The sequence below is a fragment of the Lissotriton helveticus genome, chromosome 1_2, assembly GCF_964261635.1.
Source record: "Lissotriton helveticus chromosome 1_2, aLisHel1.1, whole genome shotgun sequence".
Lineage (NCBI taxonomy): Eukaryota > Metazoa > Chordata > Amphibia > Caudata > Salamandridae > Lissotriton > Lissotriton helveticus.
The window spans coordinates 297,702,735-297,720,551 of NC_136058.1; the positions used below are offsets into that span (position 1 = coordinate 297,702,735).

At 42.9% G+C, this 17,817-nt stretch overlaps 1 protein-coding gene across 2 annotated transcripts in view; it reads left to right on the forward strand.

Moving 5' to 3' along the window:
- The window catches only part of LOC144801703 (E3 ubiquitin-protein ligase HECTD3-like), a 507,926-nt gene that overhangs the window by 199,339 nt on the left and 290,770 nt on the right, over window positions 1–17,817 (forward strand). The window contains exons 8-9 of one of the 2 annotated variants that reach the window (XM_078671764.1): window positions 9,278–9,437; window positions 11,550–11,631. In XM_078671764.1, coding sequence (XP_078527890.1) covers window positions 9,278–9,437; window positions 11,550–11,631 — 242 coding nt within the window. The remainder of the gene's footprint in view (window positions 1–9,277; window positions 9,438–11,549; window positions 11,632–17,817) is intronic. The other variant, XM_078671765.1, reaches the window with a different exon arrangement.

A 17,817-nucleotide genomic window follows, 5' to 3' on the forward strand; every position in this document is an offset into this window, starting at 1 on the left:
TACATCCTAGCAAAGTGGTTCTTAGATCTAATCCAAAAAAATTTCCAAAGGTCATCACTCCTTTTCACTTAAATCAATCCGTAGAGTTACCTGTGTTTTTCCAAAACCCAGACTCTGTAGCAGAAAGGGCTTTACACACTCTAGATGTTAGAAGAGCTCTTCTATACTATATAGATAGAACTAAATCTTTAAGAAAAACAAAACAACTGTTTGTATCTTTCTCTCCTCCACACAAAGGCAACCCCATCTCTAAAGGTGGGATCGCAAGGTGGATTGTAAAGTGTATACAAATATGCTATCTAAAGGCTAAACGTACATTAACAGTTCCTCCTAGAGTGCACTCCACTCGCAAGCTAGGAGCCTCTATGGCTTTCTTAGGAAACATACCCTTAGAGGACATATGCAAGGCAACAACATGGTCTACACCACACACCTTCACTAAACACTATTGTGTTGATGTGCAAGCCAAGCAGCAAGCTGCAGTAGGCCAGGCTGTCCTTAAAACTCTCTTTCAAACCACTGCAACGGATAAAAGCGACCACCGCTAGGGGAGACACTGCTGTACAATCTATGCTAAGTGTACAATCTGCAGCTCATATGCCTCGAACGGAAAATGCTACTTACCAGTATGCATCTGTTCTTGGCATTTAGAGCTGCAGAGTTGTACACGCCCTCCCGCCTCCCCGGGACTTGTATCCGTTCCAGTTTTCATCTTACTTAGATGCACACGCATGGACATACTTTTTTCTTTACTTATACTAACTCTATCATTTCCCATCATGGCGAAAAACTATCTAAGGATGGAGCCGATGCCAATGCGCAGTATTTTCCAAGGGAGGAGTCACCTATCTCGTGACTACAAAGACTTCTTCCAAGACGACAACAACCTGCAATCATCCGAGCCCAACACCAGGTGGCGATCTAATGCTAAGTGTACAACTCAGCAGCTCTACATGCCACTTGCGATTTCTTTCGTATGCTTCTGTCTCCTAATTGTCGCAGCAAACATGTTTTACACAAGACTGACGCTGGACTAATAATTTAATTTAACTACTTATTGAAATGTCCTAATGGGCATCCTGTGTATTTCCTGAGAACAAGTAAGCACAATTGACTGAGCGAAAAGTACTTTACTGTTTTCCTTGACCCCTGAGGAATCGGGGTGGTCATGTTCAGTGGTTGCCAGAAACTACCTATACCACTGTAAGATACAGGGGGATGGTAGTGGCACTGTAGAGCTAGCTGGTCTAACGGCTGACATATCCTGTGGGGGTGTCCAGAATCGGTTTGGACACCATGCCCTCAGTTTAGGTCATCCAAAACGCACAGGTCGTGGGGATTCCTAGGAACTACACGACAAGACAGGAGGGAGTTTCACCATTTGGAGAAGGAATAAAAGAAATGCCTTCCTCCCTATTGACATCTTTTTATTCCGGGTACACAAACTTGCCTGGCGGTGCTAGATCGAAGAGTACAAGAGGGAGTTCACCATTTAAAAGTGATCAGTAGAAAGAGGGGCCTGATCTAATGCAATACCAGATGGGCACAGATTAGAGCCTTAAATTTGATTCTTGCCCTAACAGGCAACCAGTGAAGGTCACTGATTGCTTTGGATGCTGAACAGAATTTGGGAAGGTTTTTGTTCAGATTGTGAGACTGAGACTTTCACAGAGAACATTGCAGTAGTCTATTTTGGATATGACAAGCGCTAGTATGACTGTTTTTCTAAGTTATATGGTAATAAAAGGTAAGGTTTTCTTTAAGAATTTTTTACATTAGGAAACTAGATGATGTAACCTCTTTAGAGTGGTCGAGGAAGGAAAGATTTGAATCAAAGGTGACTCCAAGATTTTCAGACTTTTGAAGTGGACAGGGGAGGGCCCCAAGGCTGGACGGCCACCACAAAGAGTTCCAGAAAGCATGGTCTTCCAAATAATAGCACTTCTGTATTATCAGAATACATTTTTTTTAAATTCTTCCACATACAGGTGACAATCATCAACAGAGCAAACACAAGGAGATGATGGACGGAGTGCTGAAACTTTTCAAACATATGGCCCTGTCTAAACTGGGGTGGCATGTTGAGCAAAAGAATCTCTTGACTGGGGGTGAATGTTTTGGTTTGTTCTGCATTCCGTCCATCAATTGTGTGTCTTTTGCTTTCTCACTCTAAGTGAACCGGGTATGCCCAGATGTGGGTCTCGGGCTCAATGTGCCACTGGATTCAAGCTATTGTGGCTGATGAGGGTTGAAACCCCAAAACCGGTCCTAGGATGCTTGTTTCTGTTCCAGGGAGGAGTGGCTTGGCAGTTCGGGCTGGACTGTTCCCATGAGGCACATGGTCAAGACTGATTTGCATATGGCCAGGTCTAAACTGGGGTGGCATGGTGAGCAAAAGAATGATGGATTTAACGCAGATCTTTTGACTGGGGGTGAATGTTTTGATTTGTTTTGCATTCCGTCCATCAATTGTGTGTCTTCTCACAATCATCAACATACATGATCTGTAACCTTTGACACTTTGTTGGGGTCAGTGGACACTGATACCACAATTTGGATGTCATTGGCGTGAGATACAACTTAGAACCCGAAAGAGCGCACCAGTCTAAACAGAGGAGTGAGGTAAGCATTGAAAAAAGTAGGACTAAGTGAGGCATACATGGTAGCGAAAAGGGATCAGAAGTAAAGCCTTCCAATTCCACTGATTGCTTTTGGTTGGACAAAAAGGATTTTAGCAATCTAAGGGCAGATATACCAATGCTTTCTAAACGGTTTACTAGGAAAGGGTGATCAACCATATCGAAAGTGGACGAAAGATCCAGTGAGATCAAGGCTGCACTGTCTCCTTTATCCACTATAGTTTTAATAGCTTCTGTTGCAGCTAATGAGACGAATTCTGTGCAATGATATGACTTAAATCCATGTGGAGCAGGGTCAAGGCTGTTAGAATTTTCAAGGAAGATGGATAGAAATCCCGATTTCATGTTTTTTGTAAACCTTTGGCTGGAAGTGGCAAGCGCGATATGGTCCTGTAATTTTTCACATTTGCTGGATTCAGGGAGGGATTTTTTCAAATAAAGGCAGGATGGATACCTTTTCCCAGACCTCACTGAAAATGCCTGACTCAAGTGCCATGTTGAGTAAAGGCGTGAGATAGGTAGAGATGGTTGCAGAGACCGGTTGTAACACCTGCGGAGGGCAGGGTTCTCTGGGGGCTCCGGACTTAGTAGAGGTGATCAGATTAGAAACTTTCTCCTCAGAAAGAGGAGTAAAAGATCTCAATACCAAAGTAAGAGGACCATCATTATTTCTCAGAGTGGTCAACCTCAGAGTCTGCTCCTGTATCACAGTCTAGAATATTAGTTGCTATCTTGACGTCCTTAAATGTATTATTTACTTTAGACTAGAAAAAAATAATTCAGCCTGTTCATTACTTAACTTTTGTCTGGGGCTGCAGCCTTGGTGTTGCCTTAGGAAGGTAGTTATTTAACTGTTTTAAACAGTTCTTTAGAATCATTTTCAGCTGCTCTGATTTATTCTTTGAAGAATATGTTTTTCTTGTTTCCACATCTGACTGTACCACCAAATTTTAAAATGGGTGATGGTGATACTAATTAACTACGGTATTAACTATCTGTTGGAGGGTGCACCTTATACATTTCTACATCAAATGACACAGTTTGTCTCTGAAAGCCGTCTCATCTTGTTACTTTGGCTCGCAAGTTCATCAATGCTAAGTTTTTCCTACCATGTGTTTCTCTCTCTGCCTATTACCAAGGCTAATGGAAGTCACTTTACGCAATAGGTACCAATTTGTAAGCACTTTCTGTTCTCCTTGTTGCTGATGCTGACTTTCATACAAATCTGTGAGCTGCAAGCTTCACTAACACCTGAGAGATTTTGCCTCAAAGAGTTTCAGAAATTGAATATACATTAGTTGTATCAAAGATGAGAAAACCATCACTCAAAAACAGCATGAAGATCTCACCTCAAAGTGTCTGAACTCAGAAAGGACCTAGGTGAGAGGGAAAACAGAAATTGAAGAGGAAATGTATACCCAGAATTCTGGGCATTTCCTTTGAAAAAGACTTTAAAATAGAAAAAGCACATTGAACACGCTAGAGAAAAAATTCTCAAGACAAAATAAAATCCATAAACTCTCCCAGACCACGAATCCTCAGACAATTAGATACGTTGTTTCACCAGAAATGGTGAAACAACGTATCTGCGAGCACCTTAGCAACATCAGGTGTAAGCGAAATACAACAAAAATGACCAAACTCTTTTTACAGACAGTTATTAAACAAATACAAACCACTGGGAACACACAACAATTCCTTTTAGAGAAAGAACAGATATGGGTATATAGAGTTTCTACCCATAAACAAGGTTTCAATGACCATATTCCCTGGAACACACTGAACCAGAGGTGAAACACCAGAGATGAGAATCCCTTGGGCTGACCATCCATACATAACAGAACAGAATTATACTAGGACCAACCTTTCACAATGGGTGTCGGGTACATGAAAACTGTCAGAGACATACTAGGTTTCCGAGCTTGCACACATGAATGACCCCGCCCTTAATCTAAGAGAGAGAAAAATCTACGACTTTAAATACTCTGAGTCTGCACACATTGTCAACCCTTTATACCAGCAGGATAAATGGCAGGCCAAAATACGGGGGGATGTCCGCTGGATTAACAGTATGCAAAAACTCCAGGAGACAACCATACTAGACAATGTATAGCCATGGCTATTACTTTACACAATGTTGTGCATGATGCCTGATATCCCTTATATCACATAGAATTATAATATGCTTGAATACCAGAGGACACCCGCCCGGTTAATACTTGAGTGTGGGTACCACATTGTTCAATGTAATGCAGGTACTCATTATTCCTTAAGAACACGTTTTTAAAGGTTTGGCTCAGTCGAGCCCAACAAACATGAAATTGATTGGCCACTCGAGTTTGACAAACATGGATTTATAAAAATACATGAAAAAGATTGGCCCATTCTAGTTCGTTAAACCTGAATTTGCTAAAATACATTGCCTCAATAAAGCTTGACAAGAGCCATATCAGGCAAGTAAGAATTAACCCTGCCTGGAAAGAGGCTAGTGTGCTGGCGTCACCATGCTTGTCGTGATGATGCACACGGAAGCGGCCTCAGAGACCAGCAGATATAACACGGGAGACAAACTATCGGGAGACAAACTATCCTCGGGATCCCGGCCAGGACTAAAGTAGGTGCCAGATGCGGGCGCTGACCTTGAAGAAGTAAGTAGGGCACTTGCCTAATCGCACGCCACCGCACTGACAGACATGGGCTTTTCTCATTATTCTTAACTTACTCATTTCTAGTGTTTGACTATAGGCAACGCCCCCGCCAGGATCCATGGGGTATCGTACACTTGCGATTTACGTAAGATATGAAGACAGTTCCTTTTCTCCCCCGTGCTTGGCCTGATTATCACTGCGACAAGAGATTGAGTTTTTTAATTCGGTTGTTACCCACAATCTCAAGTTAATGATCACTTTGTCTCCTTATATTCAGCAAGCTGGAGAGCCCGCATTATTCGGCCTCTCTCCCTTGACCATAAAATTTCGGTAAATCGCACATATTTTCCCTTAGAATAGACCACACATCTATTGTCACAAGTGCGGTTGATAGCATGCGCTTGTTGGATAACCAGTGATGGCCACCTGTAAACATGGTTGTCTGCAGCGCACATCAGGTGGAATAAATGAGTGCAGATCCAGGCATGTGGATCTTGTTTTATCACACCTGATGAACCTAATAATCTTATTACTGCTGTTGGAGGCCTGATTTGATTGTATGTAGGATTTTTAACCTCATGAGTTATTTTGTCTTCCAGAACAAATGGTTGATAGCAGAACTGTTAGTTTGCGGTTCACCTTTCACTGAATGTGTGCACCCTAGCGAGTGCACACATCATTCCACTGGTGCTGAAGAAAACCTTGCTATTAAGCATTGAAAGGCTGAAACATGTAGACCTAATCATGACCTTACCACGGATATTTATGACCAATTAAATCCCAGAGAACATCCCTCTACTTTGTTTTAAATCTTGTCCTAGGACCCCACTAATAAATTTCAAGGTGACATAGAGGCAAATGTAACCACTTTCACTTGTCACTCACTTTGCACTGTTAAAAAAAATCCTGCTCCGCTGTAACGCAGGCGTCGAAGCACACCCGGGAGGCATCCGGCCCCTCGGGAGGGAACCCTATGATGAAGCATGCCACCAACTAGGTTGGTGGGTGAGGTTCTTTTTAAAATAGGAATTGCTTCCTTTTTCTCACCACGTTAAGTAGTAATCCTTTCCTGGAATTACTCGTTCTTTGTTGACTGTGTTAATCTAAAAGGGGCCCAGGAGTAGTTCCGTCATACCCTTTCTCTCTTTGTGTTTTGTGATACCAGACTTGTACGACAAGGTAACCACATAATGTGAGATCTCATTTTGTTTTCAGTCTATTTGGATAATATCCTTTTGGAAAACCACAATTGCGCAATACTCTTTTCAACAGGGTTTTATCTCAGCTGAACTTCCATTCTTGTACCATATATTCCTTCATAATATGTTATGACTAATATTAGATTGCAGTCATGTGATAAATATAAAGAAAAAACCATACTGTACAATGAAAGAAAATTATGAATTACTGTAACAAACTCAGAGATCACTTGGCCCTCTTATAAAAAACTAGAATGTCCGAGGTGGAGGCTACACAGGTGTTTTCACAATGAGCCAATGACGCTGCATGGTCAGCTGCCCATTAAAAGAAAAGATAGGGTCTGATTTCTATCTCCAAAAAATGTCTGTATTGTCAATTGTTTCTAATAAAAATGACTGGCGTGGCTGATAAACTAAGGAAAGATAGCATAGAAGTTTATGTGAGTATTATTTGCACTGTTAATACTGATACCCCTAACTTTTGGGTAAACCTCAACAAAGTTGTTATCAACCTTCAATATGATTAAGGCCTAGCTGTTGGTGGTGACTTTAACTTCTCAAATGGATGGTATTCTTGACAGAATTTCTAATGCCAAATTTAGACCTAAAACGTTATTTTCAAAAGATAAATATTTCGAATACACACACCTCTCTGAGACATGGTATCGACATAACCCAAAGCGTAGAGATTACACGTTTGCATCTCACCCACATAATGCAATCTCCAGAAATGACTATCTATTAACCAGTAAAGCACATGATCCTATATTAATATCAGGTCACACATGCATCTTATGTGATTACACACTTAATTGTCCTGCTCTAAAACTCAAAGAATGGAGGATAATTATTATTTTTTAGTTGAGAATTAACAACCTTTTAAAGAGTTTAACAAAAAAACAGGGGCCATCACCCGAAATCCATTGGGGCTTACTAAAAGCAACACTACTGGGTACGATGAGCAAGTGTATATGTAAAATTCTTAATAAAATACTTTGAAATCAAACACACATTATGGTGGGTAAAAACAAAACATACAACCTGAAACTAAATGAAGTAGGGATGAAAATTATTCCCTGTAATGTAAACCTTTATGTTTCAGGAACCAACAATTGATTCAAGAGCACACAATACCTAAATATAAATGCAACAATATTTTAAGTGACAAAGCTCATACACAGGTGACAAGAGGTAAGGCTATGAATAATTGTATGAAAAATAAAGCAGGCAACCCCCTATCTAATATTTACCAGACTCAAAATAATTATACCAGCCTTCAGAGATCCAGCTGGTACAACTAGTACATCAACCAAATACATTTTGGAAGCATTCCACTCCTTCTACAAAAACATATACAATTCAGATAAGGAGGTCTCAACTAATGGAATACAACAGATACCTGGAAAGAATCAGTCTCTCAAAAATAAATGAGATAAATAGGTCTACCCTCAATAAGGACATGACCATTCCATAAATCTATACATACATAAACTCATTAAAACTAGGTAAAACCCGGGGTCAGAGGGCTTAATTGGGTAATTCCTAAAAACAAACTATATCATTATTCCATTGGAAACATTATTGGCTCATTTTGCAACTTCTGGGGAAATAACAGGCACTGTGATAACATATACAATAGTAGTCTCACCTGAAGAAGGACTGGACCACTTAGATGCAAAAAAAAGTGGACCATTTGTTGAAATGTCTTTTGTTGAAACCTTTTCAGGATTATTGTTTTCATTGTAAAATATACAAACCGCAAATTGAAAGTAAATATTTCAAAGTTTTCCTTAATGTCTTGAAATATGGTTTTGAGTGATTTGCAGAGGACAGCTGGTGAAGGAAAGGCAGATGGCAGAATATATAATAAGTGCAAAGACTGAGCAGATATTGCACTTCTTTGGGGGGAAAGCTTAACTAGCATTTTTCATTTCTGAAGAGCTACATTAAAAGGATGTTGCCAACTCATTAGTGCAGCAGCATGGTAGAGATTAACTGAGGTAAAGTGACCTTGTAGAAGTCTTCTCAAATGGATCCTGAGATGGATCACAGCCTCTTACCTATTCCTCTTTTTTGTAAACTTTTTTTTACTTTTACATTGCATACAGCAATACAAGTAGCATATGTCACTGTGTCATCAATACAAACACTATGTCACACCAAGTAGTGCATCCATACACACCATTTACAACATAATTGATATTACCAATATATTATGTTTCCGATATAAGCACTCTGGATACAGTTCCTCTAATTCCTGTCAACGCAAAGCAGCGCCTCAGCACAGTTCTACTTCAACCAATGCCTTCTCTGTCTCGTTCCTCCTTTGTGTCTGCTGCAGCTTTCTTTGACAGGTATTTCTGAAATGGTCCCCATACATTCTTGGGTCGACAATGGGCAGGTATTATTGCTGTGTAATTATCTAACTGTGTGGAGCAATAAACCAGATCTGTGTGGCAATCTGCCAGTTTAGGTAATGGTCCGTGCATCCATCTCATCGCTATCCTACGTTTCGCAATTAATAGGCCTATCGCCGCTAACTTGCGGCCTGACTTGGGTATCTCTTTGTCACACCCTGGAAGGCCAACTAGCGGTGTTTCAGGCAGCGTGAACTCTAGCATTTCTGGTAAAGCAGCGAACACTTCATTCCAAAACTTACGGATACTAGGGCATTCCCAAGCTAGATGTATGAAGTTCGCACTTGCCGCTTTGCACCTCATGCACTAATCGTCATCACAAAGCCCATATTTGTTTAAACAATCCTTTCTCTTTTTTTTCCTCACATATTTAGGCTGTGACATCCGCGTACGGGGAATCAAAATTGAGCCTTCCCAAAAACAAGACTTTCGGCTCAATGCGGACATGTTTCAGGCAGCGGAACTGGTGCGCTACCCTCGACTGGAGGGGAGGGACCCTGTAGTTCTTTATCGACGGGCCATCGCAATACAGAGGTACGGCCTAAGTTCTCATACCAATGGACTCTGAACATTCTCAGCTTTAGAGTCATCCTATCATGGAAGCACCATTTTGTTTCTTCTATATATAAATATGGCCCACCTAAATTCCACTCTATAAAGGGTGAGTCTAAGACTCTAATTATTATCATGAAATTGTCTCAAGAACTAACCTATACAGTCAAACCCCTCAGAACATACTGGTAGTCCTTGTGTTTTATAATGATCGAGGATCTGTTGGACAATACTATAGTCCTAATGGATATCTTTGCACAAAACTGGGCCAATCCTTTAAAATACATGCACCTAAAAAAGTGAGAAAAATATGGAAACCCATATAATGCTTTTTCTCAGAACACAAATGTTGTGTTGTCTATCCAAAATCACCCTGTTCTTATTTTTAAAGAAATATCATTCAATGTATTGGGGGATATAAATGTAAATGTAAATGTTGGATACTTGTAAAGCGCACTGTTACTCTACCCGAGTGTCCTGGCGCTGTAGACCGCTGGGGAACCCGTCCTGATTTTCCCTGTGAGATGGTCCCTTTCTGGGTATCTCCAGGGTGAAACCAGGCTTCCCCGGCGTCTGTGGGGGGCCGTTGTAGAGATGAGGCAAGCTTAATGCCCAGAGTTACCGAGTGTGTTCTCTGGTTAGAGTAGGCACTGAGGCGAGAATTATCGAGTCCGTTGACCCTGGTCCAAGACCCTGCCGCGTCGGGAATTGAACCCTGGTCCCGGGCCGTTCTCTGCTTACAGGTCTGCCGCCTCTAACCAGTGAGCCACACCTATCACTAACATGCCCTCACAGACGGGCTTCCTAATCATTGCCACGTCTTCCTGGATATTTCACAATCTTTTATTATTTAGTACATTGACTGTGGAATCACCTACAGTCTTGATCCCTAAAAGAAACAAAGGACTTGTAAATAGTTTTAATTCTTAATTTGATGAATGCCACCTAAAACACCTATTCTCTAATTTGGCACTGTTATGTAACTTTTTAGAAAATATGCAGCAATACCCCTATAGGGTTGTGTGTCTTTCTTTAATGCTCTTCAGCCCCACAATGCAGTCATAGAACCAAACGCTAGAGATCCCCAGACAGTAGCTGGAGAGCATGCAGCTCCACCTCGGAGTGTTAAAAAATGAGCAAAGCTATAATCCTTGCCTGAGAGAATGTGAGCAGGGAATTCGATTTGTATTCCTTGCCCGCACTCTCCCAGGCAGGGACCAATAAAGTCTTCCGGGGAATGGGGTGTCTGGGACTGGACATTGTGCAACATTGGGATCTGTCTCTGGGCCTTTAAAAAGTTTGTGGAGGGTCACCGATACCCAGCCCCCATAATCAGGGCCGGCATTAGGGCAGTGCGACTGGTGTGGCCGCACTGGGCACTGACCTGTAGAGGGGCGCAGGCCTCTGGTGTGGGCGCTGTGTTTAGCAATAACTTATAATTGGGGAGATGAGGGCCTGGTGGTAGGAAGCTGCCATGGGGTGTGGGGGCACCAAAAATGATTTTCTCACCGGGTGCCACGAGCGCTGAAGCCGGCCCTGCCCATAATAATGCCATTTGCCCTAGGAATGGGGTTTCTGGGGCCTCCTAATGGCTGCAAGTCCTCTCCCCTGCCCCCCAAATAAAATCACCGACCACCCCACCTCGGGGCCCTGACCCAAGCCCTTTGAAAAAAAATTCTGCAGTGGATCAGCAGTAAAAAAAATATATATGTTTTGGCCCTAGGGGCTCATCTGGAACCCATTTACCAGGCCAAGCAGGTCACGGTATCCATACCCTGCCCCCTATATGCTTTTTTTCAATCTTTTTCCTCAAAAAGGGACTGATTCCCTGAGCCCTAAAATGGCTGCTGCAGCATCTATCTTCATGTCATGGCAGCCAATCAGATGTTCTGTTTGGATCTGTTGGCTCACCAGATCCTGAGTTTTTAAGTATATATACATATTAAACTTTAATTTCTCAATAATGTCTGAGCTGATTTACATCAAATGTATTTGAATGGGAAGCCTCCTTTAAGAAGTCATTTCTAGTCCCAGGTCCATCTGTTAGTCTAAGCCCAACTTTCATGCTATTTTAACTTTTCCTCTTTTTCGCAGGTTTGTAAAAATGCAAGACCGTGTGCTGCACCACCTGGTCCCAGCATGGATTCATACCACGGGAACATTCAGCCAGTTTAAGGTGCGTTTATCTAAAAAGATGTGGAAGACCCTGGTTAGGGCAAGAAGGACTAGTAACTTGGGCACTAGGTGTATCGGACTGTACATGTAACAGGAAGTAGGGTATTGAAGGAGCAGATAGGCCTAACTACAGAAGAGGCTAGTAGGCATTAATCAATTGGAAAGGCAGGATGGTGTGATTATAGATTGGACCAGTAGAACACCAGGTGTATGGGGGGGGGAGTACAGGACCCTGGGTTGGACTAGTAGGTGCTATAAATATGTGTTTATAGAGAGCTGTGAGGAAAACAACATTTCTATTCTTCCTTTACATAGTGATGACGTAGTCAATCACATGACTTGCCCAGACTATTGAGTAAAGAGAAGCATGTTCAGGCTGATAGCAGGGTGAAATGAGACAAATGCTGGTCACTTTGGAGCTTTTGAAGAGACACCATAGCTCCCCGTGTTGATTTTGTGGCAGTGTGTGACCGTGGTTAGAAACGGAAAGAAGCTAGTGCAAGAGTGTAAAAAAGGAGACAGAGAAGGAAACTGGATGGCAAGAGCGGGCAGAGAGACAAGGTGAACTGGAAGGTGCTTGACACCGAAACCTCGCATCTGCACTTGCACAGGTTTTCGGGACATTGCAAGACCCACTCTAGAAGGACCCCAAAATGCGGCCACTAGCAATGAGTTTGCTCAAAGGTCACAAGAATCAGTCTCCTCCCATCCCTATTGAAAACCTCTGTAGAGAAAACTGTCACCCAGTATACTTCACTGATCACGTTTACACTAGCTGGAAGGTGGCACCACTACACCACACAACACTACCAAGGGATTTGCCAGGAAATTAAAACAACCCACACTTTGAAACAAAGCTCTTATGGCACCAAGCAAGCAAATCAAATCATTGTGACCGGCCCCAGAAGAGCTCTCTTGTCTCTTCCATTCAAGCATGTATCAATTCGTCCTTTTATCCTTCCCTCCACCTGCTGTAATCCACTGTTTCACATTTACATTCTGTCATATACAAACCTATCAATCAACCCATCCATCCCTTCTTTCAGTCATACACTGATCATTTTGCTCACCCATCCATCCGCCCTTTCACTTCATCCATGCACAATTTCACTCCAACTATCCTCCTTTTCACTCATCCTTCCTTCAATCCATCCTTTCACTCAGCTATATATCATTTCATTCATCCATCCGCTCTTCCACCCATCCATCCTTTCACTTTTCCATCCATCCATCCATCCACTTCTTTACTCATCCATTCTTTCATCCTTCCCTCAGAAGTCGTCCACACTTTTGTCCCACGATCGAGCCACCCTCCTTTTCACTAATTTTTTCACTCATCCAGCTTTACATTTATCCTTTCACTCATCCATCCATCCTTTCACTCATCCAGCCATCATTCTCCTTTTAACTTATTCATCAACCCTTTCACTCCGCCATCCATCCTTTCACTCATCCAACCTTGTTTTGACTCACTCTCCCATCCCTCTTTTCACTCACTCATCCAGCATCCGCCCTTACACTCACAATCCATCCATTCCCTTATTCATCAATCCTTTCACTCATCCATCCTTCTTTTCACTCACTCATTTATCCCTCTTTTCACTCACTCATGTATCCCTCTTTTCACTCACCCATCCATTTGTCCTTCCACTCATCCATCTGTCCGTCTATCCATCCACTCACCCTTTCACTCATCCATCGACCCGCACACTCACCCATCCATCCTTTCATCCATCTGTCCATCCATCTACCCTTACACTCACCCATCCATCCTTGTATACATCCTTTCACTGATGCACTCCCCCAACCTCTCATGTTAATTGTTAGCCTTTATCTTCCGAGCTGCAGACAGAAGAGGCCCATCAAGGGCCCGCCCCCACTGAAGCTGCTAAAGCGGGGTTTCAGGACGCCCTCCTACTACAGAATACACCTCCAACTATTGACAGAGACACAACCCCCACCTACTAAGCCAAGAAAGTTGTGATTGCGGATGAGGCAAAAAACACATGCTGTAATATAAAGTATCTAATGAGGAAACCCATATTGTAAGATAAAAATGGCCTAGCCCTGATACAAAATGTACTGTCAGGTAAAGTTGACCAGGCCGTAGCCGGTATGTACTGTTGTGTAAAACTAAGCGAGTTGTGGCAAGAGGCTGCACTGTCAGGTAAAGGTAAAAGGAGTATTGTTTGGGAACGGTGGGTGGCCCTTGAGGAAGACCGTACTGTCAAGTAAAGTGCTTCAAGGTGCTGGTGAGCAGCACTGGCCAGCAGCTGGCAGCTGTAGTGCCTGCTAGGGTGAGGAGGCCTGTGGCAGACTCTGTCAGGTGAAGGTCAGCAGAGCATGGGGCAGAGGGCGTGTTAAGAGGCCACACACTGGGTAGTCTTTAAAAGAAGTCTATTTACTTCTAGTCACACCACCAACTTTTCCTGCCACCCTGTCAGCTCTCCAGTCTCCAACTGCCTCACACGACACATTACCATGGAGATCAGACTGCACAGGCACAAGCAGGTAAACGTAGTACAATGAATCATTACAACACGTCCCCTTTACTAAAAACAAAAGAAAACTAAAAGGATAAAATAGAAATTAATATGAGAGAGGAGAGAACAAGATAAGATAAGAGGAAGGTATCATAAGAAAACAGAAAACATTGCTTCAACTCATGACATAGTCTTTAAGTATCCAGGAGAACAGCGAGATCTGGAAGAGAAACCTCATGCATGAAAATTCTGAGAAGAATTACTCTCAGACAATTTGGATTTTGGAGGCACAGCACCAGGGCACGAACAATACAACAATTTATCACCTCGAAATTTAACAAGATGTGACATGCTCCACGTAGTACCATTGGTTATGACAAAAGGGCCCATGAACTCGGTGACCCCTTTTTTGTGCCACCTAGGTTTCTTCATAAGTACCCAATCCCCAACACTCCATGCCTTGACCTTTACCGACCTCTTGTGATCAAATCTTTCCTTATACTTTTTTGGGTAGGACTCAATTCTAGCACCAACCTCCTCCTTATCCAAACCAACACCCTCGAGCAAGGGCAACTTTGCAACACTCCATTAAGAGATGTACGGTGTGCCCACCAAGTGTCCCTAAGTACATCCTTTAGAGGAACTCTCATCTCTGTGGCCCTTTGTACGCAAGCTTTAACCACTCTATTCATGCGTTCCACAAGTCCATTGGCTTGTGGAGCATAAAGAGCAGTTATTTGATGAGTTATGCCATAATCCTTCAGGAATTATTGCATTTCATGTGAGGTGAACTGCGCCCCATTATCAGTAACAAGGAATCTAGTAACGCCCCCCTCAAAAATTCATCTTTAGGAAAATCCAGAACCACTTTGGTGCTAACAGCACTTACACACTTGGTGGAAACCCACTTAGATAAATAATCCACTAAAAGGATCACAAACCTTTCAGAAGGTCCCAGCAGCTCAAAAGGACCCATTAGATCCAATCCCAATTTGTTCCATGGCTCACACGGAATCTCCACTGGAGACAAAGGAGCAGTGTTGGTGACCTGAGATTAATCATTCATGGCACACTGATAACATTCTTTGACCACCCTTTCCACTTGACAATCCATCCCAGGCCACCAATACCTTTCACGGAGCCTGGAATAGGTAAGATTCCTTCCCAAGTGCCCTTCATGGGCAAGGTTTACAAGTTTAAATCTCAAATTCCATGGGGGCACCACTTGCTCAACCTGCATAAGTTGATTCTGGCGAGTTTGTTTTTGACAGACCAAAAGGGCAAAAGATCAGGATTAATGCTTTTGGAGTTAGGCCAACCCTTAATCTCAAAGTCAACAACAACTGTAAGAATCACATTATCAGATAAAGCTTTCTCTCATTCATCCACTGTAATAGCAGGTTCCTTGACAGAACACACTGCACTGGGTTCAACATCATGAGTATCGCAGTTGAACTCAATCAGCAAACTTGAAGAGCAATCTGCCGCTCTATTTGCTGCTCCAGGATGGTACTGCACCTGAAAATGAAATTTTTCCAAACCTTTGAACCATCATTTTAGTCTGGATGTTAATCTTTCACTCTCCATGCAGGAAAATATTTGTACCAAAGGGGGATGGTCATATTTTACCAAGAAGGGTACGCCCCACAAGTAGAACTTGAAGTGTCTGATTGCCCATGTTGCCCCAGTACTGGAACTTTCATAGATTCCCATGCTTTGTATCATTCCACCGTCGTCAGCCTGGGAGCCTCGGTTAATAGAAAATACCATAGCAGTATGTACAAAAGAGAAAGTAAGGCCTAGGCATCATCTCATTTTGTAGCCTATTTTCCTCTTTGTGTAAAAGAGACCAAAAGTTTGCAACAACCAATCAGATTAGCCTCAACTCATAGAACCCTCAGGAGAGCGCCTCAGAGCCTCAGATTTTCTACCGCATGTTGTGCTAAGGGAGTTTCCTCTGAGCTCTGCTCAGTTTTCTCTTCAGTTTGATTTCTACAACCCTTTTTTCTCTTCAGGATTTCTAGAAAGAAGGCTTTATTCAAAGCCTGTGCGACTTGCTCAAAGAAAAGACTTTATGTGGAGGATAAGCATAAAGATTGTATTTATTGCTTATACCCAGACCACAAAGCCACTGAGTGTAAGATCTGCAGAACCTTCTCAACAAAGACTCTGAGAGACCGGGAAGGAAGACTTCTGACTTGGCTACAGAAGATGAAGTCTCGGAAAGAGGTTTTGTCCAGTGACAGTGAGGACTTCTCCTCAGCTACTTCTTCAAGGAGGTCTACAAAAAGGGGTAGGTCTTCCCCCTGTACATCTGCGGAACCTCCTGCTAAGGCCTCTCAAAAGACCTCTGAAAGGTCTAAAAGGCTTAGTCCCAAAAAATCTCCTCACCAGTCAAAGGAGAAAGGGGGACTTCTTCCTGAGGTGCCATCTGTAAAAAAGGCAAGTCAAAACCTTTCTGTGGCTTCTTCACCTTCAGAGAAAGAAAAGGTGTTCAAAAAGCTTTCAAGTACTCCTCAGGAAGCAAAAGAAGAGAAGAAAATCCATCCGTCAACGACAGTCTCCTTAGGTATGTCGACGACAATGACAAAATCTCCATTGCCTTCAATTTTAACTCCGTCGACGGGCCAGTCGACAAGAGTTTCACCGACGACATCGTCGACGATGACTTCGACGTCGACAGTTCCTGCTTTGAGTTTGTCGACGAGGCCTTCAATCTCGCCGTCGACGATAATGTCTTCGACGATGGCGTCGACGACGAGGACGACGACTACGTCGACGATGATTTTGACATCCATCTCGTTGACGATCCCGTCGACGATCAGCCCTCCATCGACGGCTGTTCCTCCGTCGACGACAGTACTTTCTCCAGTGACGACGACGATCCCCTCGTCGACGACATCGTCGACGATCCAGAAAGTGAGGACTTGTATAAAGAAGAAACTGATTACACCGGAAATTACTTCATCCCGTAGGGTAACACCTTTGCCTCCACCTCTTCTGTTTGATGAGGAATGTTCGGATGATGACGAAAGTCCGTATGGGGATGCATATAGTCCTTCACAGCTTCAAGTAAAGTACCAGGACTCGGATTCTGACGATTATTTTCTGGATCAACATCATCCAGAGTCTCAATTCATTCCTCAGGAAACGCATCAGCGAGCATCTGGCCAGGATAACTGATTTACAGTTGATGTTACTAGATTATAAAAAGAGGTTCCCATCTCAGACCTCAGAAGTCGTTCCACCTCCACCTCCGCCTCCGCCACAGCAGTCTTTACCTATTCCTGTGGTATCAACCTCTCAAAAACAAGGGGAACAGCCTGGGACTGAAGGACATCATGTAATCACAGTGCCTGATAATGATGATGACTCTTCTGATGATGACCAAGATAGGGAGCAGGTTCAAAACCCTGACACTGAATGGGACGACTATGTTATCCCTGACCCGGCATCTCCTTCTCCGGACCCTGTAGATACGCCTCCAGCGGACATAGGGGGTTTCCATAATCTTATGGAAAGGGCATCAAAAAGATTTGGCCTTCCAGTTCCTGTCATGCAGTCAGACTGCTTTCTCTACGACTTCAAAGAGCCCTATAAAAAGTCGATCCGTTCCATACCAATTGTGGAACATGTTTGGAATGAGGGCAAGAAGGTGATACAGTCTCCAGCTACTGTGACTCCGGTACTACTGCGGCTGGAAA